The 21,986-nt window shown below is 50.5% G+C and overlaps 1 protein-coding gene across 8 annotated transcripts in view; it reads right to left on the minus strand.

Moving 5' to 3' along the window:
* The window catches only part of PTPN5 (protein tyrosine phosphatase non-receptor type 5), a 64,496-nt gene that overhangs the window by 5,180 nt on the left and 37,330 nt on the right, over positions 1-21,986 (minus strand). For 3 of the 8 annotated variants that reach the window (XM_017525883.1, XM_017525884.1, XM_017525886.2), the window contains 9 exons: positions 10,521-10,714; positions 9,854-9,961; positions 9,524-9,607; positions 8,824-9,065; positions 7,180-7,369; positions 6,346-6,420; positions 4,768-4,852; positions 445-524; positions 124-261 (listed from right to left, as the gene is read on the minus strand). In XM_017525883.1, coding sequence (XP_017381372.1) covers positions 124-261; positions 445-524; positions 4,768-4,852; positions 6,346-6,420; positions 7,180-7,369; positions 8,824-9,065; positions 9,524-9,607; positions 9,854-9,961; positions 10,521-10,714 — 1,196 coding nt within the window. Of the gene's footprint in view, positions 1-123; positions 262-444; positions 525-4,767; positions 4,853-6,345; positions 6,421-7,179; positions 7,370-8,823; positions 9,066-9,523; positions 9,608-9,853; positions 9,962-10,520; positions 10,715-21,934; positions 21,940-21,986 lie in introns of all 8 variants that reach the window. The other 5 variants (XM_017525885.2, XM_017525888.2, XM_037737546.1 and 2 more) reach the window with 4 other exon arrangements.

Raw genomic sequence — 21,986 nt, forward strand, 5'->3', positions numbered from 1 at the left:
CATCTCCTCATCGGAGTGAACACCGCCGACCTCATGAGATTGTCATAAAGATTAATTTCAGAACAAGACACTTAGTGTAGGGCGCAATGTTGCAGATACTCGGAATGGGGCTGGGGTGCCTACCTCGTTCATCTCCTCGATGTTGGTGATCATGACAATGATGGGCGTGTGCTCCTGCCACACCATGTGCCAGAAGTCGGCGACCGTGCTGACGATGGGTCCCTGAGTGGCGATGTACACCTTCTCCTCCCCACCGTAGCCCTGCGGCCAGCCAAGTCCAGGCTGTCAGGGTCAGAGACAGTGCTCCCGGGACCCCGTCCCCACACTTGGGCTCTTCCCAGGAGCTGGCAGGAGCCAGACTGGCATAGGGACAAGGCTGGAGGATGGATCCCATCAACTCAGGCCTTCCCTTCAGCAAGAGGCCGTCAGGATGGGAATACATACCCGGATATAGTTGGCATTAATGTAGGAACTCAGAGGGTCGTCAGGGTCTGGTGACGTCAGACACACTCTGCTGTGAGGGTCTGGGGTGGTGGGAGACAGGTAAGGCTGGAAGCTGGGCCCTCTGGTGCAGGGCCCACCTCCTCTAGCCTATTCCAGGATACCCACATTTCTTCTGGGACCTGAGCAGTTCTTCCTTCCCTTGCCCAGTGGCAAAACACTGACCCATTCATGGTTCATTTTACAGGTGAGGACTCAGGATGAGGAGGAGGGTGGAAGGAGAGAGGGGTCCTGGGTCTCTACCTCTGTAGGATTAGTACCTTCCTTAGCCTGTGCGCCTTAAGCTGCCCTGTACTCACTGCATCTTCTGAAGAGGAGAAGGCTAAGCCAAGAATGGAATTACCTAGGGAAATGCCTGTAAAGATCTTGGACAGCAAGAGACAGCCAGCTTGAGTACACACTGTCATTGGCTTGCTGTGCAGGCTTGTAAAACACATGGCCTTTCTAAGCCTCAGTTTTCCTATCTTTCAAATGGAGGCAAAGATGCCTACGTCCTTCGGCTGTTGGGAAGATAAATGAGAAGACAGATGTGAAAGTTCTGTATAAACTGTAAAGTGATTTGTAAATATAAAGGGCTGTTAAGATTTGGGGTTAGAAAGTTGAGGGAGGCTATTAAGATGGAAACGATAGTCTCCCTATCTGAAATGAGATTGTAGGGGCTTAGCCTTATGTGCACATGTGCAAAAAGGTGGTTTTTTTTTTTTCAATTTATTTACATGTCAAATCCTATTGTAAAAGGGTCTCTGTCACTCAGGATGGAGTGCAGTGGTACGATCATGGCTCACTGCTGCCTCAAACTCCTGGGCTCGAGTGATCCTCCTGCTTCAACCTCCTGAGTAAGTAGGACTATAGCCATGCGCCATTGCACCTGGCTAAATTAAACAATTTTTTTTTTTTAATGGAGATGAGGTCTTGCTCTGTTGACTAGGCTGGTCTCCACTTCCTGGCTCAAGTGATCCTCCTGCCTTGGCTTCTCAATGTGCTGGGATGACAGGCATGAGCCACTGTGCCCAGCCCCAACCCTGCTCTTCTTCCTGGAGTAGATTTTGTTTTGTTCCAGCTACAGCCTCCCTGTATGGACTATTCTCTCAACCTGCAGAGGCTGAGACTGAGGTTGCATGGGGTAAGCAGGGAAGCTGGCTGGGGGCCCAGAGTCCTGGGTTCCGGTTTAGTTTTGTTATCAGTCCACTTGTCCAGGACTCAGTTTCCCTGTAATATGAAGGACGGGACTAAAGGCATTTCTAGTGTGCACATTAGGAGGCTCTCAAAGGCAGCACAGGGGATTCATGAAGAGAGCTGGAGAGGCTAGGTTCAAATCCTGATTCTGCCTCGCTAGCGGCGTCAACGTGGACGAGTGACTTCATCTCCCTGGGCCTCATCTGTAACCTGCGGATGGTCATTCCACAAGGACCATGTTTATCTTGTAAATGTTAAAGGAATGAACCTTAACAACTAGAGTCCTTATACCAGTAACTTGGCCAGCACACAGCATCAGTTGCTGGTATTATTGCCATTATTACAAGTTCCGCAAGTCAAAGGATAAAAAGAAGGATCCCAACCAGGTAGGAGAAATAGGGGAGGTACAGGGCGCAAGCTTCACCTCTTTAGCTCAACCCCACTGCCTGAGGTTTTGGCAGGTGATTTGGAAGCAGTTCTTGTGAAGTGGGATTAGAGGGTGGCAGGGATGGAGAGGAGTGAGGGTAAGCGGGAGGGGGGCTTCTGGGGGACCTGCAGCAGAGAGGGGCAGGAAGCTCTGTATGGGCCAGCTGCAGGCAATGCTGTTCTGTCAGATTCATGTGCACAGGGCAGGGTGGGAGTGGTGAGAGGTGAGGCTGGCGAGGAACCAGGTGACAAAGGGTCATATAAACCAGGCCTAGAAAGCTGGACTTAGGCCGGGCGGGGTGGCTCATGCCTGTAATCCCAGCACTTTGAGAGGCTGAGGTGGGCGGATCACTTGAGGTCAGGAGTTTGAGACCAGCCTGGCCAAACATGGTGAAACTCTGTTTCTCCTAAAAGTACAAAAAATAGCTGGAAATCGCTTTAGCCCGGGAGGCAGAGGTTTCAGTGAGCCGAGATCATGCTACTATACTCCAGCCTGGGCAACGGAGTGAGACTCTGTCTCAAAAAAAGAAAAAGAAAAAGAAAAAGGAAAAAAAAGCTGGACTTAAACCTGAGGATTACAAGGGTGACAATGATGGCATTTAAGGCAGAGAACACAATTAGATTTCTGTTTTGCATAATTTTGGTGGCAATGGAAGATGGAGAGGAGACTGTGGGAGCCAGCAGACCCATTAAGAGTTTTATCACAATGATCCAAGTAAGAAGTGCCAAGGATCACAGGGCTGTCCAGCCTGGCACAGCTCCAGGGGGCGCTTACATCAATGTAGTCTATGTAAATGGTGTCCCCTGGAATTGGGCAACATGAAAGCTCTAACCCCCAAAACATCATTTGGCAGTGAGGCTGGATAAGAGGATGTTGATTTGAGAGAGATCATTCATTCATTCATTCAAATAGGTGCAGAGCCGGGCATGGTGTCTCAAGCCTATAATCCCAGCACGTTGGGAGGCTGAGGCAGGCGAGGACAGCTTGAAGCCAGAAGTTTGAGACCAGCCTGGTCAACAGAGCCAGACCTCCATCTCTACAAAAATTAAAACAATCCAAACAGGTGCAGAACGTCTACCACATGCCAGGCAGCACTGTTTCGATGCTTGGGACACAGTGGAGAAGGGGACAGAAATTGCTCCCAGCATCTTGTTCTCAATGTTGCCTGTTGGGTTACTGATCACTCTGACTTTAAGTGTGCATGGACCTGTCTCCCCCATAGGCTGGAAGCTCCTTGTGCACAGAGTCTGTGTCCTGTTTACATGTAAATCTTCAGTCCCTGGGACAGGAGCCGAGGAAATGTGTGTCCAGTGAATGAGAGAACAAACCGCACGGTGCCCTGGATCTGAGAGGCAGCCTCTGCTAAACCTCACCTGCCCTCTGCCCCGCAACCCAGCCTCTGAGAGGACAGGGTCAATTCTTGCTGGACACAGACAACATCCTCTATTGGGCTCGGGGGCCTGGAGGCTCAGGGCATGGCTGGAGGCAGTTCGAGCCTCTCAGAATGCAGTGGGGACTGCATGGAGTCCTGGTCTGCTCCCACCTTCGCCGAGTGGCCATTCTGAGTGGCCAGCAAAGCCCAAGGTTCTAGGAGTTCCTCCCTCCAGGTAGGGCTGGAATGAGGGAGGGCAAGATGAGGGAAGAGGTGAGCAGCCCCGAATAATGCATCCTGGCCTTAAATGGCGCTTTAACTGGAACTACCTAGAGACTGCATAACCATAGCAACTACGAGTCGATATTTTAAAAGTTAAAAATAAGTCATGACATCTTACATGTTGTTGGAGATGCTGATGGCAAAATTGCTTTTTAAAAGCCTTGCTACTCCACAAACTGAATGGAATAAGTTTATGGGGATTCACTTTCAACAAGTCAACCCCCAAGGTAGCCCTGAGGCCTGGGGTCAGAACTTGGCGAAGATGGCAGGCTCATTGAGGCTTCTTCATAAAAGTTATCTGAAAATGATACCCCAGGGCTAAAAGAGGAGGATCAGGTCACTTGTTCTAACTGCCCCCAAAGGAGGAAAACCCCTTTTAGACCTTCAAGGGGACTGCTCATGTAGCCTCACCTGAACACACTGAGTAACAAGGGAGCTCACTCCCTGGCAGAGAGATCTCATTCGCCCGTGGGAGTGGATCTCCCTGTTAGAGGGCTTACGATCCGACCACACTCCACACAGTGTAGACAGAGAGCCTGACCCTGGGATCACAGAGGCCCAGGTCTGAAATTCAGCTCTGCACTTCCTAGCCATGGGACTGCGGATGAGCCACTTAATAACCTCGCTAAGCCTTAATTTCCTTTCCTTAAAATCTGCCCACTCTGAAAAGATAAAGGATACGGAAGGTGACCTTTCAGATACCACACCATGGCTAGGAGCTGCTGTCATCACCACCCTTTCTCTCTGGGTTTCTACAGGGCCCAGCACAACGTGTGGCCAGGCAGGGCAAAGGACCAGGGTGCTGTGTGAGGAAGCAAACTTGCCTCTGCCCTCACGGGGGTGGTATTTCCCTTCAGCCAGCACCCTAGCCCACTGCCTCTTCTCCTTCAGTAATGAGTATCCCCTCAGCCCTGGAGGCCCAGCTATGGGCTGACAGTCCTCCTTAGGGTGAGGGGGTTCCCAGGTGAAGCTGAGCCCGCCTCCATCCCCCGGGGCGGTGAGTACTCACTGGGAAGTATGGTTTTGTACCGGTTCTTCCGCACCAGCCCAGGGATGTCGTACTCTTTTGGATCCACAAAATTCATGGGGATTTCCTGCGGAAGGAAGACATGGGGTGTGAGCAGCTATGGGTCCACACACGTTTGAATCCAGAGGCTGCTGTACCCTCAACTCCTAACCCAGGGGCTGGCTTGAGTGTATGCATTCATTCAACAAACATTACCATTAAGAGAGTTAGTGCTCACAAAGCATTCAGAACAGGGCCTGGCTCACGCCGAGTGCATAAGAAATATTGTAATGACTATTGTTTATGGAGGGGCAGCCTGGCAGATGGTAGACAGTCAATAAATAGCTGATGAATGAAGAATAAAACAAAAAGTGACCTGGCCAATTGCTGCCTTCTTCCACGCTCCCTGGGAAGCATTCTTCCCCTGGGTATCCCTATCTCGGGACCTCGGTTCATGCTGCTCGCTCTCTGATAATACCCACCCCCGCCTCATCTCATATACCACCTCCTCTGAGAAGCCCTCCCTGATTCTCCAGCAGGAGAGAAGCCTCCTTCTGAGATCCCAGGAGTATCTGCACCTCCCAACCACTGTCTGTGTCCAGAGCTCTGAGTCTGAACCTCTCTCCTGGCACGTGAGGGCTTCTCAAATGTGGCCTCTCTTTACTTCCAGTTATGCCTGTTTCTCCCCTGTTGTTCATCTGCTGTTCTCAGTCCTGGCTCTGGGTCTGAGCTTGTGACATTCTGCCTCCTGGGGGTACCGGTCTCTCCTACCCCCAGCTCTCCAAGTTGTTCCCACCCTTTAAAGTTCACCTCTGAGTCTGTCTCCTCCTGCCACCCTCTGGATGACTCCCCATGCCCCTTGCCTCTGCATTTCCTTCCAGTCTGTCCACCAGCTTAGCTCCCTGACTGCACCAGCTTCACACTGTTCATTGTTTTTGGACATATTAAGTATGGGCTTTGTAAAATGAGGATCATAACACTTTCCAGGGTTTTGAGAATCAAAAGAAAAATACAACACGTACAAAACTGGCCCCAGAGCGGGTGCTCAGGCCACGCTCCTTCCTCGACAATGACCCAGTGAACAGGAAATGAGGTAGAGGATGTAATTCTTTCTCAAAGGGGAGATGACGGCAGTGGGGGCTCAGAGCGGGAGCTGAGGCTGGGGTGGTCGAGGAAGGCTTTCTAGAGGCATCTGGAGTGGGTGATGATGTGAATAAAGGCATGGCAGGAGAAAGACACAGGTGGGGCTGGCCCAGTTTGAAGTGGACAGTCCCTGTAGGGGTGGGGCATGGGGCATAGGCTGGGAAAGGAGGCTGGGGCCACACCAGGTGAGGTGTGCTGATGGTGTATGCAGGTGGTGCCAAGTTTTGGAGAACTTGGAGCAGCAGATCAGATGGTGATGGAGGTCTTCTCACAGAGGGGAGCTACCTGGTCCAGACAGGCCCAGGGCAGAGGCCAAAGGAAGGGAGCTGAGAGGGAGGAGGCACCTGCTTCCTTACCCCTCTGGCTTCTATCAGGAGGAACTTGCCCCAAATACTCTCGGCCTCTCGCCCATTCCTGCTCACAGAAGTGGGGAGTTACCTGTTTGGTGAATTTGGTTGAGGAACGGAGCTTTTGGGCCTCAGCCCCTTCCTTTCTCCTTCTCTCAGGGCCCTCCTGCCAGGAAAGAATTATAGGGGTGCCCTCAGGGAGATGTGCTGGTACCCCTGCGGTGGGTGGAAAGTGCGTCTCATTCCAGGTCTCAGTATTGGGAGGCTCACTCTTGCTACACCCCGCTAAGCCTCATTTCCAATCTGTGTGTTATTGACAATAAAGGTAACACTGTGACCTCCTATGCCTTAGCTCTTCACTGGCTGTGCACTCAGGCACGTAAACAGGGGTGCCATTTATTGAGCCCCTCAAAGTCCAATAGGACGGTGAGCGAGGCAGGGTCAGCCTCAGGCCGGGACAGAAGTCAGTGGGGAGGTGATTAGGACCTAAGTTAGAGCCTCAGCGGGGGTAAGGAGAGGAGGTGACTGGAGCGATTTCAAAGGCAGAAGAACAATGCTTGGCAGGAGGAGAGCGGGAAAACAGAAGAGTCAGAGTGAAGGTTCTCTATGGCTTTCAAAGCACAGCAGTGGGCAATAAAGACTTAGCACTGCCACTGTACCTGCATCACCTGGCTGGGCGCTCTGCTCATGCTATTAGTCTCTTTAATCTTTGCAACAACCCTATTGTTTTTATCCCCATTTTCCAGATGAGGAAACTGAAGCTCAGAGGGAAAGCAGCTTGCCCAAGATGGTAGGAGAGCTGATCATAAAGTGATACTAATCTACAGCAGATGCTGAGTTCCAGGCACCACGCTCCACCACCTGGCTAGGTGGATGATCGACATGGGTCTGTACACAGTGGGGTGGCCGGCTCAAGGGAACTCACAAAGAATTCCGCCTGCAGCAGGAAAGGGTCCAGGGCCTTTTCGTGAAGCTCTTCTGCGTGGAGGACGCGGGAGGCGCTGAGCAGGTACTCGCGAGCTGACTCCTCCCGTGGGGACATGAGATAGCCAAAGCCCTCCTCGTTGCAGCCCGGAGTGCACATGTCCAGGGTCAGCGAGACATTGGAGCCCCTCCTGAAGGACCAGGAAAGGGAGAGTAAGTCTCAGAGGCAGAGGGGTGGGCATGAGCTGGGGGCTTCAGGGGTGGGAAAATGAGGGAGGGAGAGATCAGCTGGGAACACGGTGGGCTCAAGGAAGAAGAGTGTGAGTGTGACAAGACCCCCTGTCAAAGAAGCATGAATCTCAGCCCTGAGGCATTGGCCTGACTCCCTATTTCCCGCCTCCTGCAATGGAGATGCTAACTTAGTGGGGCTTTGGGGCTCCAGTTCTAAAATTCCATCCAAAGCCACCTCAACATGGCCTTACCCTGGACTCTCCTCTATCACCACTGGAGGCAGTTCACCCTGTGGTCCCCAGGAAGCTCAGAGAGGGGATATCTGCCTGGAGCACAGAAGCAGGTCTTGGGCCAAAAAGGATGGCTCCAGACCCTCTCCAGGATGGCCTAGTAGCCCTGGGACGAGGCTGCCAGTAAGTCAAGGACATGTTGTCCACGAGAGGCCAGGACACTCGGCTGCTAGGAAGGAGGGAGTTCCACGAGCAGCATGGTGGCCACAAGGATGTCTACACTGGGCAAGCTCTACTACACTCAGTGTCTCAGACCACTGCACAGGATGGGCCCTCATTACATAGAAGGGGAAACTGAGTCCCCATGTCCCCATGAAGGGCCATGAGTTGTCCAGGCTCTCCCAGTAAGGGAGCTGAAACACAAAGCTAGGTTTCCTGACTCCACACCCAGTGTTCTTCCCAGGACATCACGTGGGTAACTCAAACTTGATGTGATCTGGCTTAGCCACCTAGACTCTGAAAAGAGGGTGTCTACACTTCCCAGAGTGTGCTCTGCGGAACAGTATGAGATACCCTATAAAAACAGTTCTAATTGGTTACTCAGGGACATAAACAGGGCAACAATAGAAACTGGGGACTACTAGAGGAGGAAGGAAGAGAGGTGGGCAAGGGCTGAAAAATTAACTGCTGGGTACTATGCTCAGTACCTGGGTGATGGGATCATTTGTACCCCAAACCTCGGCATCATGCAATATGCTCAGGGAACAACACTGCACATGTATTACCTCAATCCAAAGTTAAAAAAAAAAAAAGAGTTCTGTGGTCAAGTGACCTTGAGAAATGCCACATACTGCCCCCTTGCTGATTTACAATGAACACAAGCATGTTAAAGGCCCTGACAAGTCCTGCAGCAAGGAAAAAAACCCAAACTTGCTTGAGCATGGGACAGTGTGTGTGAACATGTGTACACCTATGTGTGCATGGGCAGTAACAGTATATCTCAGCATTCATCTTGGGGCACTTTGATCTCTATGAATGACCTGGAGAGCACGTGTCTACACTGGCTAAGCTATGAGGCCGGCTCTGCCCTGAGCACTGGGAATCAGAGTCAGACATCCACTCTTCTGATCAGGAGCTAACAGCTTGAGGGCCCGTGGAGCCCACCCCTCCTCCACCCCTCCCACCTCTCCTGCAGACCCATGGACTTGACGGTGAGCGAGGCGGGATCAGCCTCAGGCTTGATGTCCATCACACAATCAAACACAGGAGTCTCAGGCACCGGGTCCAGGTCCAGGAAGTCATCTTCAACTTTCTCCTCCATCCACTCAGAGTAGGTAAAGGAGGGCTGGCGGCTCACTGACTGGCGCCTGTCCTCAGGAGGCAGTGGGGTGGGTGGCTCTGGGGGTGTCCTCAGGAGGTGCCACACCTGGTTGGGGTGTATAGCATCACAGATCTGGGACCGCACTGGCTGCCCCCCACCCCATGTTCCTGGAGTACCCACGAGATTGACCACCCCCCCTCCCCCAGTGTGTCTAGAGCAGCTCTGTTCTCCTGGGAGCTGTCCACAAGCCACTACCCCTGGCCTGGATGGGAGGCCCCATGCCCACTCCCCCTTCCTGCCCCTCCTTCTCCCAGCCATCTGTTTCTTGTGGCTTCAGGCCTCCTCAGGGAGAGTTGGGGGTTCCTACACCAGTCTTCTCCCTTTCTCATCCTCTTTCCATAGACCAGATACTGCAATCCAATTTTCAGAAAGAAGGAGGCTTTTGCCCTAGGCTGGCGCACTTGTGCAAAGAGGCAGGTATCCCTCCTTGCCCCACTCAGAACATCCAGCCTGGAGGTCAGATGGGAGGACAGCTTTGAGGTTAGGGTCAGGAGGTGCCTTACCAGGGTGGTAACGAGGACGAGGCCCAGGGACAGAGAGATGAGCAGCAGACTGGGGACTCCCCAGGTCCCAGAGCCAAGCCAGGCCTGGGGAACATCAGACAAACAGGTCAGGGTGGTGGTGGGGGCAGAGTTCTCAGCTCTCGCAATGATGACAAAACCAACAATCTGAAAATCGTGTTCCAGGTCTGGGGTGGGGAGCAGGCAGAAGAGCTTCAGGGGCTTGGAAGTATCCTCTGAACTCAGAGAAGCCCATCCAGAGGTTGGAGAGGGTGAGACTGGAGGCCCCCCAATAGATCCCTCCTATCCCAGGACTCCCCAAAGCTTACTCACCGTGGGTCCCAGCTGTTTCAGGAGCATTAGCAAAGAGGAGACGAGGTTTGTGGCGTTCTGTGACCAGATGTGGCCATAGCCGCTGAACCAGAGCACCCCGCAGGCAAGCTGGGGCACAGGGGAGCAGGCTGAATACGGTGCCGGCCCCCTTCCCCTGTGTTCCCCCAGCACAGCTCACCTGCAGCCTCAACCTGGCCCTGCATGGAGGCTCCTGAACCTCTAAGGTCCAGACTGGGCAGCTGAGAGCAGGGCCCCGGTGCCGTGTGCCCAGGGGAGGCCTCAGGACTCTCCTTGAAGAAAAGCTGACTGAAGGGAACCAAGAGAAAGCCCTTTCCAGAGGGGACCTCACAAATATACACATCAAAAGGGAAGTCTCCCAGAAAGGCCTCCACAGACAGGCGTTCTTGGGAGAACCCTGCAGGACTGGGAAGTCAAGTACGGGGAGGCCCTATGTCCCGGATTCTCGGGTTAGGGAGGCAGGGTGTGAGGCTTCAGCTGCTGACATGGTAGCTCAGAATTCCAGCCTTCCCCTCATCCCAGTCCTAAGGAACACCAGGGAGGCCCCTCATCATCCTGCCTTCCAGGTGGCCATCCTGGGGAGGAAGTGGGAGGCTGGCCCTCTGCCCGCCCTCTCTCCAGGCCCCTGTGAGGCCTGTGCCATCCTTACCAGGAACTGTGAGGCAGCGAACAGGCACAGGCTGCTCCTGACAGTGAGGGAGTGGCTCCCGGCGCCTCGAGGTGGTGGCTTCTGAGCTGGATCTGAGGGCGGTGAGGGAGGAAGGGGTGGCGGCATCTCTCTTGGTGAGTCCTGGAGCCTTTCGACCTTGTCCAGTGCCTCCATCACTACCGGCTGGGGGAGACCTGTGGAAGATGGGACGTGCGGGCCGATGACTCTGGCCCTGTCCACGAGCAGGGCTTTGCCACCTGGGCGGGCCGTTCCTTTTGGGGCGGCTGTGGCTGCCTCTCAATCTGGGATCAGTCAGCGTGGCTCCACTTCCAGCAGTCACCCTCGATTAGCAAAGCAATATTCACCTACCTTCGTCAGAAAGAGCTAAGTGTGGGTGGACAAATTATTTCTCTTTTATTTCTCCAGTAACAGAGTTAAAATGGCAGGAGGTTTTTCAGGGAGTTAATATAGTTGTATTTATGCAGCTTCATTCTTTTCCATTTTTTAAGGAAACAAAAAACAACCACCTCAAACTCAATTAAAAGAGAAGCAGCAGCACCAAAAAAAAAAAAAAAAAAAAAAAAAAAAAAAAAAAAAAAAAGACAGGGCATAACCAGGCCGTGACCCTGAGCAACCCACCCACGCCTGCCCTGTGGACTTTTGTTTCTTGCGGGCCATGCCGTAACTGGGACTGGAGGCTGGACTCTTGACAAGACCACAGCCACGTGTCCCTAGACCATCTCAAGGCTCCCTGCACACTGAGGGGCTGGGGGCAGTTAGGGAGAAATGCAGGGAAATCTTGGTGTAGCAGAATTGATACCAGATGTCTGGGGCCAGTTCTGGGTCTGTCCCTAGCTGGTGTGACCTCCGGAGAGTCACTCCCTTTCTGGGTCTTAAGTTTCCCCACCTGAAAATGGGGTTCGGGTCTAACTCTTATTTTTCTAACTGTGCTTTACAGAGCCCTTGTGTTTTCTCAGCTGCACAGGGCTGAGGCCAATTGTCTGCTTCTCAAGGGCAGGAGCTCTGCCTGTCCCTGTGCCATATACTGGATTTCTGCTCAGATTATTTCAAGGTAGAGTTCTACTACTGAAGAGTCTGAATACTCTTGGCCTAGATCTGAGCCACTGGCTAGAGCATGGGGATTCCAGCTACACCCACCTCAGTGAGTCCCAGATACTGGAGGTCTGTACCCAAATTCATAGGATTTAGTTTACTGTCAAGAAGAGAGGGACAAAAACATGGATATGTACAGTTTGACAGCTGGGAAGGGACTGTCCACATGTCATGGTGTAATGCGACAATGGGCTAGGGTGACAACAGAACCATGTGAGCCCAACATAGCTGTTTGTCCATGAGTGGCTCGCTCACTTGACAGACATTTACTGAACACCGCCCGTGGCCTAGATAAAGACTGTGGTGTAGACAGCCCAGGTCCTGGAGCTGTATTTGTAGCGCAGGCCCCTCTTCCCACACAGGCCCCTTTCAGCTGCACTCCTTGCAGCTCCTTAGGTAAGCCCGCCCCCTATGCTGTGACACACTATTCCCTCTGCCTGGAACATCCCTCCAACACCCTGCTCCCTCCTATGCCTCCCACACACTTTGCCAAGGTAACTCCTATTCATCTTGTAGATCCCAATCAGATGTCCCCTGAAGTAGGTCCTGCCCTAACACACACAAGCACCCCATGCCTCTCCTTCATATCACCACCAGCAGCAATATGCCTAGAATGTACAGGGCCCTTCTCTACATGCTTTACAGGGGTTAATTTCTTTCTTTCTTTTTTTTGTTTTTGAGATGAAGTTTCACTCTTGTTGCCCAGGCTGGAGTGCAATGGCATGATCTCGGCTCACCACAACTTCCACCTCCCAGGTTCAAGCAATTCCCCTGCCTCAGCTTCCCAAGTAGATTGGATTACAGGCATGAGTCACCATGCCTGGCTAATTTTGTATTTTTAGTAGAGTTGGGGTTTCTCCATGTTGGTCAGGCTGGTCTCGAACTCCCGACCTCAGGTGATCTGCCAGCCTCGGCCTCCCAAAGTGCTGGGATTACAGGCAAGAGCCACGGAGCTTGGCCCATGGGTTGATTTCTTTATTTTTCACAGTACATCTATGGAGTTTCTACTACTATTATCCCCATTTTGCAGAAGAGGAAGACAAGGTGCAGAGAGGTTAACAGAGCTGTCCAAGGTCGCCTAGCTGGTAAGGGTGGAGGTGGGTTCAATCCAGGGCAGTCAGATAGGCTCCAGGCTACATTATACTTGCCATGGGTTGTAAAATAATTTTTGAATATCATCTCCTCTACCCACCAAGAAGTTCCATGAGGGTAGAGCAGTATCAACTTTGTTCATCCTGATGTCTAAGGTATGTAGCACAAATCCTGGTGTGTAAGGCTACAATACATGTTTACTAGATGAGTGAACGCTGATGGGCAAATGGTACTCTTTTACTCAGTTGTTTTGCCTGATAAATGGAGATAATCATACATACTTTGAAAAGCTGTTTTAGATACTACAGATGAAACACCTAGCATAGTGTTCAGCATTTAGTAAGTCCCCAATAAATGGCAGATTATAATGCTCACACATAATTCTTGCCTTCAGAAGGCTCCAGTCTCGTGGCTAAAATAGACCAGTAGAGACATGTTTATAATACAGTGCATTAAGCAATAAATCTAAGTGCCAATGGAGTCTAAGAGGGTCATGGGAAGGCATCTACCTTTGTCCATGGAGATTATAGCTACTGACCACCTGAGCAGTCAGCTCAGTTCCTGGGAACAAGATGAAAAAGGAAAAGCTGCTGCTAAAAGACACCTTCCCTATCACGTGGAAGGCAAGAGTTCCTACTATTGATAAGCAGAGGGTTGATTTCTCAAGGGGCAAGGTCTCTGCCCACACACAGTTGACAGGTGATGCCTCATATGTAAGGGTGGAAAGGAACACACCCAGGGGTCTCCTGGCTTCAGTGCCTTGGTTCTGTGAGCACATATTGTAGACCTTGGGCAATACCTTATTTTCCCTGGGTGTCAGTTTCCTTATCTGTAAAAAGAAGCGCTTGATCTAGAATTCAGCACTTCTTAGATGTTTCTGCAGACCTCAGAGGAGAAGGAACATGGGCCTATGGGGAATAACATGATCTTGGACTTTACTGCATTTTTTATTTTGAGATCGAGTGTGTTTCTCTGTTGCCGAGGCTGGAGTTTAGTAGTGTGATCTCGGCTACTGCAACCTCTGCCTCCCAGGTTCAAGCAATTCTCCTGCCTCAGCCTCCTGAGTAGCTGGGACTACAGGCATGAGTCACTGCGCCTGGCCAATTTTTGTGTTTTTAGCAGAGATGGGGTTTCACCATGTTGGCCAGGCTGGTCTTAAACTCCTGACCTCAGGTGACTCACCCGACTTGGCCTCCCAAAGTGCTGGGATTACAGGTGTCAACCACCGCACTCAGCCTGCATTGTTTAAGACACAGGGTTGTTCTACATTCTACAATGGATTTGTACTCATTTTGATATGAAAATAAGGGGTTTCATTTCCTTCTCCTAAAGCTTCGAATCACAAATTTTGCTTCAGGAGGATGTGTGACATTTATCCTGTGGCTTTGCCCTCAGGGGTACATGCACCCCAGTCTGAGAAGCATGGAACTTGACTGCAATAAAACATCATGCAGCCATTATAAATGACTCTGCCGATGAATATTTAATAACATGGGAAACAATTTTGATGGTATGGACTAAGAAAGGCAAGGTTACAAAACAGTGTGATCTCACTGACCTTAAAAATTAAGAAAGTATAAATATGTCTGTAAAAGGATAGCAAATACCTGATGTGATATTAGAGGTTAACATGAGATAGAGGTCGTATAGCATGGGGCAGTGAATGCTTGGCACACAGTAAATGGGAAGACTAAACCCAGGTAGTAACACCGGTTCTTTGGGTTGGGGTGAGAGTATAGGTGATTTCATTTACATATCCTTTTTTTTTTTTTTTTGAGATGGAGTTTCACTCTTGTTACTCAGGCTGGAGTGCAATGGCGCAGTCTTGGCTCACCGCAACCTCTGCCTCCTGGGTTCAGGCAATTCTCCTGCCTCAGCCTCCTGCGTAGCTGGGATTACAGGCACGCGCCACCATGCCCAGCTAATTTTTTGTATTTTTAGTAGAGATGGGGCCTCACCATGTTGACCAGGATGGTCTCGATCTCTTGACCTCGTCATCCACCTGCCTCGGGCTCCCAAAGTGCTGGGATTACAGGTATGAGCCACCGCGCCCGGCCCTCATTTACATATCTTAATTTGCTCTACTAGTAAATATATATGTGTGTGTATACATACACAGACACATGCACAGATGTATTTGTAGTGAGAAAAATATTTTTTTCAAAAAGATCAAAGTTCTGAGTTGATATCACGAAGCTTAGTTAGGATTCTCAGGTTTTAGGCCTTGACTCCCGCCTGTCACATCTAAATGCATATGCTGGGATACAAGAGATTGACAGAGTATTCGTGGCTGTATGAGACCCACCTAGCAGCCAAAGAGCCACTCAGAAGGCAGGTCCCTTGGATAATGTGTGATCATCACTTTTGCATATGAAAGACCAGTTAACTGCCTTGCACATTATGGAGGTGGTAGGAAAAACTGCAGGCTCTAGGGCCTAAATGTGTATCTCAGAGACAGTGTACCTATGCAACAGTCCTGCATGATCTGCACATGTACCCCAAAACCTGAAGTACAATAAAAAAGGTTTTTTTTTAAACTATTGTTCACCTGGCAGCCCTGGGGACCAGATGCATCCAACTGATGGGTATTTACTGGGCACCTGGTAGATGTACATCTTTCACAGCAGGGTTCATTTAGATGTTTTTCTGGGTAGAAATCTGACTTTTTAAATCCAGCAAGACATGTTTCAAACATACACTAAATCCTGCATATAATTTTTGGGGAGAGGCATGGACCTCAGATTAAGAACCCCGGATCTCAGGGGTGGGCAGTGGGTGTCTGTGACAGAAAGCGGTGTTAGTTTCAAAGATGGAAAACTGGGCTAGGAGCCTGCCACTCTGGTTTTAGTCTCTGTTGATTTGTGCATGAGTCCAACACACATTTATTGAGCACCAATTATAATACGTCAAGCACTGGGAACACAGAGATTCAACGTCATGCAATTCAGAAAAGCATTTACTGTGTGCCTACTTTGCCAAGCACTGGGCTAGGCTCTGGAGATACAGCAGTGAAGAAAACAGCTCCTGCGTACACTGACCATTGTGGTCCTAGGCCCATTTGTTCTTTTGGGCTCTGTCCTGCTCCTAGAGATGACGTCAGCTCGTATCATTTTCCTGTTCTCTCCTTTACTCACTGCCTTGTTCTGGGAATAATACCACCTCACCGGGCTGAATCTGTGCAGTTCCCAAAGTGCTTCTGCACACGCAACTGCATTTGCTTCTTTCGGCAGCCCTATGAGGTAGACATGATCATCACCAGCCCTGTTTTGTCAGTGAGAGGCGGCTGCTTGTGTCAAGGGCTGGCTTTTCAATAGTTCACAGCGAGATAGCTGCTTTGCCACGCATGAAACCCTGACTCAGAGGCAGCTTGCTGACAAGTGATTTAACATCATGGGCTCGCCTCTTGCACAGGATGAAGGGATTTTCCAGGCCAGAAAAATCAAGGCTTAGGGAGGTTAAGTGTCTTGCCCAAGTAACTGCAGACCTGAGATTCAAACCCAGGGCTTCCCAGCATCAAGCGGTGTTTCCATTTTGCCATGCGGCTTCTCAGAAAAGGGTCACTGCAGCAAGGCAGGGAGCTCCTGTGTCTGGGGCAGGTGTGGGGTGGAACCCTGAACCTTAATCAGCTGCATGGGGGTGGGTGATGGTGCAGATTTTGTGCCTGGTCCCCAGCTGATGGAGCCTCAAAGTATACGTGTGGTATGGAGGGAGGGAAAGATGCCCTGGAAGGCAAAGCTCAGTATCGCAGGCCAAAGCTGTAGGATCCTGGGTATGGCATGCAGGCAAATGGCCTTCAGTTTTCACCCGGGGCACAGGGAAACACTGTGACCCCTCTCCTGTCACCCAGCTCCCAAATCCCACCATTGAACTCTGCAGCTACTCTGTGCCCTGGAACTGGCACTGCCTGAGCTCCAGAACTGTGGCTGCTCCTGTCAGTGACTCATTCTTTGAGTTCCCAGGCTGCCAGCCCACCGGAACTGGAGTGGAAGGCTGGCTCAGCCTGTTCCTGTTTACATGAATTAGGAAGCTCTGTCCCAGTTAGCTTTTCTTCCCTTCCCAATGTGTCCAGCAGTCACAGGGAGCCCTGCTCAAAAGAACATGACACTCAGACCTGCCTGGACTTCCTGAACTCCTTCCTCACTGTCAGAGCCTGACGGGCCCCGAGGGATATCTGGGTGTGGGTCAGCTCATTAACTTCTCAGATGGAGAAAGAGGCCCAGAGAGGGTAAGTGGTTTGCCCAAGGTCAACAGTCAGCCAAAGGCAGAGCCTGGATGTTGAAGACTTACTGTGTGCTGGGTGCTGCTCCAAGTGCTCTGCATGTATTAACACATTTCATCCTCACAACAATCCCAGAAGGTAGGCGCTGCTCTTACCTCCATTGTACACATGAGGAAACTGAGGCATAGGGAAGTTAAGTCACTCGGCCAAGGTCTGCTAACAAATGGGTGGAAGCTAAGACTAGAACCCAGGCAATCTGCTTCCAGAGCCCATGCTATTAGCCACACACTAGATGAGGCTAACTCCCTATGTCTAGGACCAGGCATTCTGCCTCCCACACCACATCACTGTTAACAAGTCTCTAGCACCCTCAACCCTCAACCACCTGGGTGATGGTGCTGCGCTCCATGGCCTGTCACTGTGTCCAAAATGCCACCGGTAGACACTGACTTCTTGTTAATGGGATTGTTGCTCCTATCTCACTGTGGGGATGGAGGGAGGTGTGGAGCAGTAGGGGTGACCTTGGGCAACTTCCCAAAAGCTCTGCCCTGTGGAGGGGTGAATCCACAGGGAGGATTTGCCCCCCCCTTATGCTCCTATCCTGCCAGCGTGGAGCCAGGCACATTGTCAGTCTTATGCTGTTCAATACTCACAGCAGTGCTGCAGGTTGACATGATTGCCTATGTTTTGCATGGGGAGCCACTGAGGCACAGAGAGGCTAAGTGACTTGCCTGGGATCACAGAGCCAGGCAGCAACAAAACTGTGACTTGAACCCAGGTTGGTGGGTCTCCACAGTCTATAATTTTTCTCTTATTCCACAGAAGGGTCTGCAAACCCACAAGGGGGATGTGTGGAACAGGTTTGCCTACCAGGCCTATTTTGAAGTTTTGCTTGGATAGGTCCAGAATCTAAGGAGGCACTGCTAGAGGAACTGAGAAGGGTGGCGTGGTGGAAGAGTCTAGAAGGAATAGCCCCAATCAGCTACTCTTGCCGTCGCAATATTACAGCCTCAGCAGTCCTGTGGGACTGAGAGGAAGAGCCTGGACTTGCTGGGCACTGCTGTGGTCTCTGTACTTATTGGGAGAGGATGGTGGTGGCCTTCCATTTTCTGCGACCTTTTGGGGGTGTGTAGCAGGCAAACTAGGTGTTAGAGGGTATATGGTGCTGAAGAGGAGAGCCCCTGAAACATGGCAAACACTCACCATGCACGTGCTCTATGCCTGGCCCTTGACCAAGATGATCTCCTGCCTTCAAGATGTTCTATGTTTCAACCTCAGCACCGACCAACAGGTATCCTAGTGAGAGAAGCCCTGGTGGGAAAAATTTCTAGCTTCTCCCAGCAAAGGCAAACACAAATGGATGGTAGACTTGGAGTTCTGGGAATGTGTACTGGCTCCCTGCAGCCCCTCCACTCTGTTAGTCCTACTGATCAGTGAGCAACATGACCAAGAAATCCACAGGAGGAGGTAGAAGATAATAAGGGCTTGGGCTGGCAGCGAGTCCATCTCAGATGGTAAGCCAGCTGAAGGCAGGGCCCGAGTCTTGTTCATCTCTACATTTCCCAGGCAGGCCGGATGGGGGTGGGAAAGGAATCAAATTTGAGATAAGAAGATTCTAGACTAACACATGGGTGCTCACCATTTATCAGCTACATGACTTAGGCAAGTTCTTTAACCTTTCTGTAACTTAATTCCTGCTGTGGTTTTAAAATATGTCTGTAGTTCTTCACCATTTCTCCCATCAATAGGTGGCATCTGTGTCCCCTCTCTGGCTGATTGCCCTGATGTAGTGAAGGTGGCAGAAGTGATGTTATGGGATTGTGAGGCTAGGTTAGAAGAGTCCATGTAGTCACCGAGCGCGATGGCTCACATCTGTAATCCCAGCACTTTGGGAGGTGAAGGCGGGCAGATTATGTGAGGTCAGGAGTTCGAGACCAGCCCAGCCAACATGGTGAAACCCCGTCTTTACTGAAAATACAAAAATTAGCTGGGCATGGTGGTGCGTGCCTGTAGTCCCAGCTACTCCAGAGGCTTAGGCAGGAGAATCAATTGAAGCTGGGAGGCAGAGTTTGCAGTAAGCCAGAGAGCATGCCATTGCACTCTAGCCTGGGTGACAAGTGCAAAACTCCATCTTAAAAATAACAACAACAACAACAAAACAACAAAATAAAGTTCTTCATAGGACTTTGAGGATGCCATAAATTAAAATGTGCAAAATGCTTAATCTGCTGCCTGGGACATAATGAATACTCAATAAATGGTAGCCAGAATCTAGAGATGATGGGGAAAGAGAAGCATGAGGGAGAGGCAGCAGTAAGGATTTCCCTTTCATCTGCCTGGTGAGTCCCCCAGGAGGACGATGGGTGCCCCACCTGGATGTGAACAGAGGCTTTGAAGCTGTTGGCCGGCAACTGGGGTCGGTGGATGGAGTGGGCATGGACTGGGGATGGGGGAGCTTTGTCACTGCCAGCTAATTAAGTCCAGAATGCTATTGAGCTTTCAGAACAAAACACAACTCAAGTACTCTTTGGATATGATACAATAAAATGGTTCTATCTGAAATTGCAAACAGCTTTGTTGCTGCAAACAAAGGCTCAGTTATCTGAGCCTCTTTGGCGTGGAGGCCCAGAAGTATGAGGGTGAAAAGGGTCAATGAAACTCTGAGGGCATGCTTCTCCCATCAGCTGCCCATGCTGAGAACTGAAAGAACTGACAGCAGAGGCCCTGGGGAAGTGAGGTACCAGAGGTCCCCAGTGCCTGAGGCTTAAGCACAAACACGTGGGGAGGAAGAGACGGACTTGAGAGAGCATCTTGCTCCATCCTCTCATTTCAAAGATGAGAAAATTGTTGAGGTCCAGAGAATAAGAGGCAAAACCAGGACTGCCATGCTCATCTTTAAGCCTCTAGTTCAGCTCTCTCATTAAGCTAGCATATGAAGTTCAACAGGGATTGCCTGTGGATATCTGGAAGGCCTAAGGCTTGAGGCCCCATGGCAGTGGAAGGCTGGGTCCTGGCTTGGGATTCTTTGAAGGGTCCTGTTAAATGCCCTCAGAGGTCTAGGAAAGTCCAGGTGACAGGAGGTGAACTCTTCTACCCCCAGGACACCAGGGTGGGCGAATCCCAAGCCTCCAGAGGCTGCCACCATCAGATGGCCTTTGCAACTTGATAGGCTCACACACCACATTCTCAGGGTGTCGGGGGCCTGCACTAGCTGGCTGTATGATCTTGGGCATCTATCTCACTACCTCAGGGGGTCTTCCAAGTGTCCTATCAATTCAAAGAGTGGGACTAGGGGTTTTTTAGAAGTTTTTTAGGGGTCCTTCTACCTCTAAAGATCCACTGCTATTTAAAAATAAATCTGAACCCCTTGTTTTAGTTTAATTCAATGGCTTCCCTTTGTTCTTAGGATAAAGACCAAAATCCTTGCCTTTGGTATGGCTAATGACAAAGGATCAGGATGCTCTGACCCCTGTTTACCTCCCCAGGCTCTACCCACACTTTCTAGTTTTCTCTTCTTCCAGATCCTCTGTTGGAACCAGTATGGAAGCAGAAAAGTCTAGAAACTGGTGGTTCTGCTCTAGGATGCATTTATCAGCTATATGACTTAGGCAAGTTCTTTAACCTCTCTGTAACTTAATTCCTGTTGTGGTCTTAAAATATGTCTGTAATTCTTCACCATTTCTCCCATCAATAGGTGGCATCTATGTCCCCTCTCTGGCTGATTGCCCTGATGGAGTGAAGGTGGCAGAAGTGATGTTATAGGACTGTAAGGCTAGGTTAAAAGAGTCCACATAGTCACTGAGCACTCTAAGGTGCAAATGTCAAATAAATCCTCACACAGTGCCCAAGGGAGCATGTAAGCCAGTGTTCCCTCCTGCGCTACCTTTGGTCGGGGAGGGGGAGTAGAGAATCTGCAAGCCCGTGGCTGGGGGAGCTGGTGGCCAAGTGTTCAGGGCATCTTGGGGAGTGCTGTGCAGCCCTTAGGAGCAAAGGATCAGAGTACCCACGGCACCGTGGAGGAACTTAGAAACACGGTGTGGAGTAAAAAGAACAAGAATTAACACAGTACAATAGGCACAATTAAAAATATAGACACAAAAAATGTCACCCATTCTGCAAGGACATGTAGAAACAAAACATACTAATTAAACACGTTAACTATAGAGAGAGGGGCCACAGCAGTGGGGCATAAAAGGAAGTAAATAAGTGAATAAAATTAAAGAGAGCCTGTATGGCTCACTGGAGATACAGGACTGTGCACTGAGGAGTCTGATGGACGATGCTCTAGAAACTCTCAAGAACCACCTTTTCCTCTCCAAGTAAACCCAAAACAAACCACTGAGTTGGAAGTTGAGCCAAGGTCCAATGGGAGAAAGAATGAACAGAAATTATGGCCTGCATCCTGTCTGCATCCTGGAACTGGGAGAGCTGGAGAGACAGACAGTGACAGAGAGAGAGAGAGAGAGAGAGAGAGAGAGAGAGAGAGAGAGAGAGACCAACACTAGCTGTGTGGGAATTAACATTTCCAAAGGGAGAAAAAGACTCATGGACTGAGTTGCAGTACAGCCGACTGTCAAGGAGACCCCTGAATCTCCTCTCCTTTGAGCTGGTTCACCAACATGACCTGTGAGTAATTTTCTTGGCTTTCTACAGCGAGACGGGAATTCCATGCCTTGGTGGCTGTCTCCAAGAATAACCAGCCCCATTAAAATCCCTGGGGTTGGGTCAGCACCAGGTTTCCATCTGACAATCAATCACCAACCCAGAGAGCAGTGACTCAACTCAGAGGGTCCCCTCTCTCACTAGCTATCACTCTTGCTTGGCAAGGATTAATTGTTATTTTGGAGTGGCCAATTATTTTTTCTTAATGATTTTAGAAAATATGGCCGGGCGCGGTGGCTCAAGCCTGTAATCCCAGCACTCTGGGAGGCCGAGGCGGGTGGATCACGAGGTCAAGAGATCGAGACCATCCTGGTCAACATGGTGAAACCCCGTCTCTACTAAAATACAAAAAATTAGCTGGGCATGGTGGCACGTGCCTG

This window comes from Cebus imitator, unplaced genomic scaffold, assembly GCF_001604975.1.
Source record: "Cebus imitator isolate Cc_AM_T3 unplaced genomic scaffold, Cebus_imitator-1.0 Scaffold39, whole genome shotgun sequence".
Classification (NCBI taxonomy): domain Eukaryota; kingdom Metazoa; phylum Chordata; class Mammalia; order Primates; family Cebidae; genus Cebus; species Cebus imitator.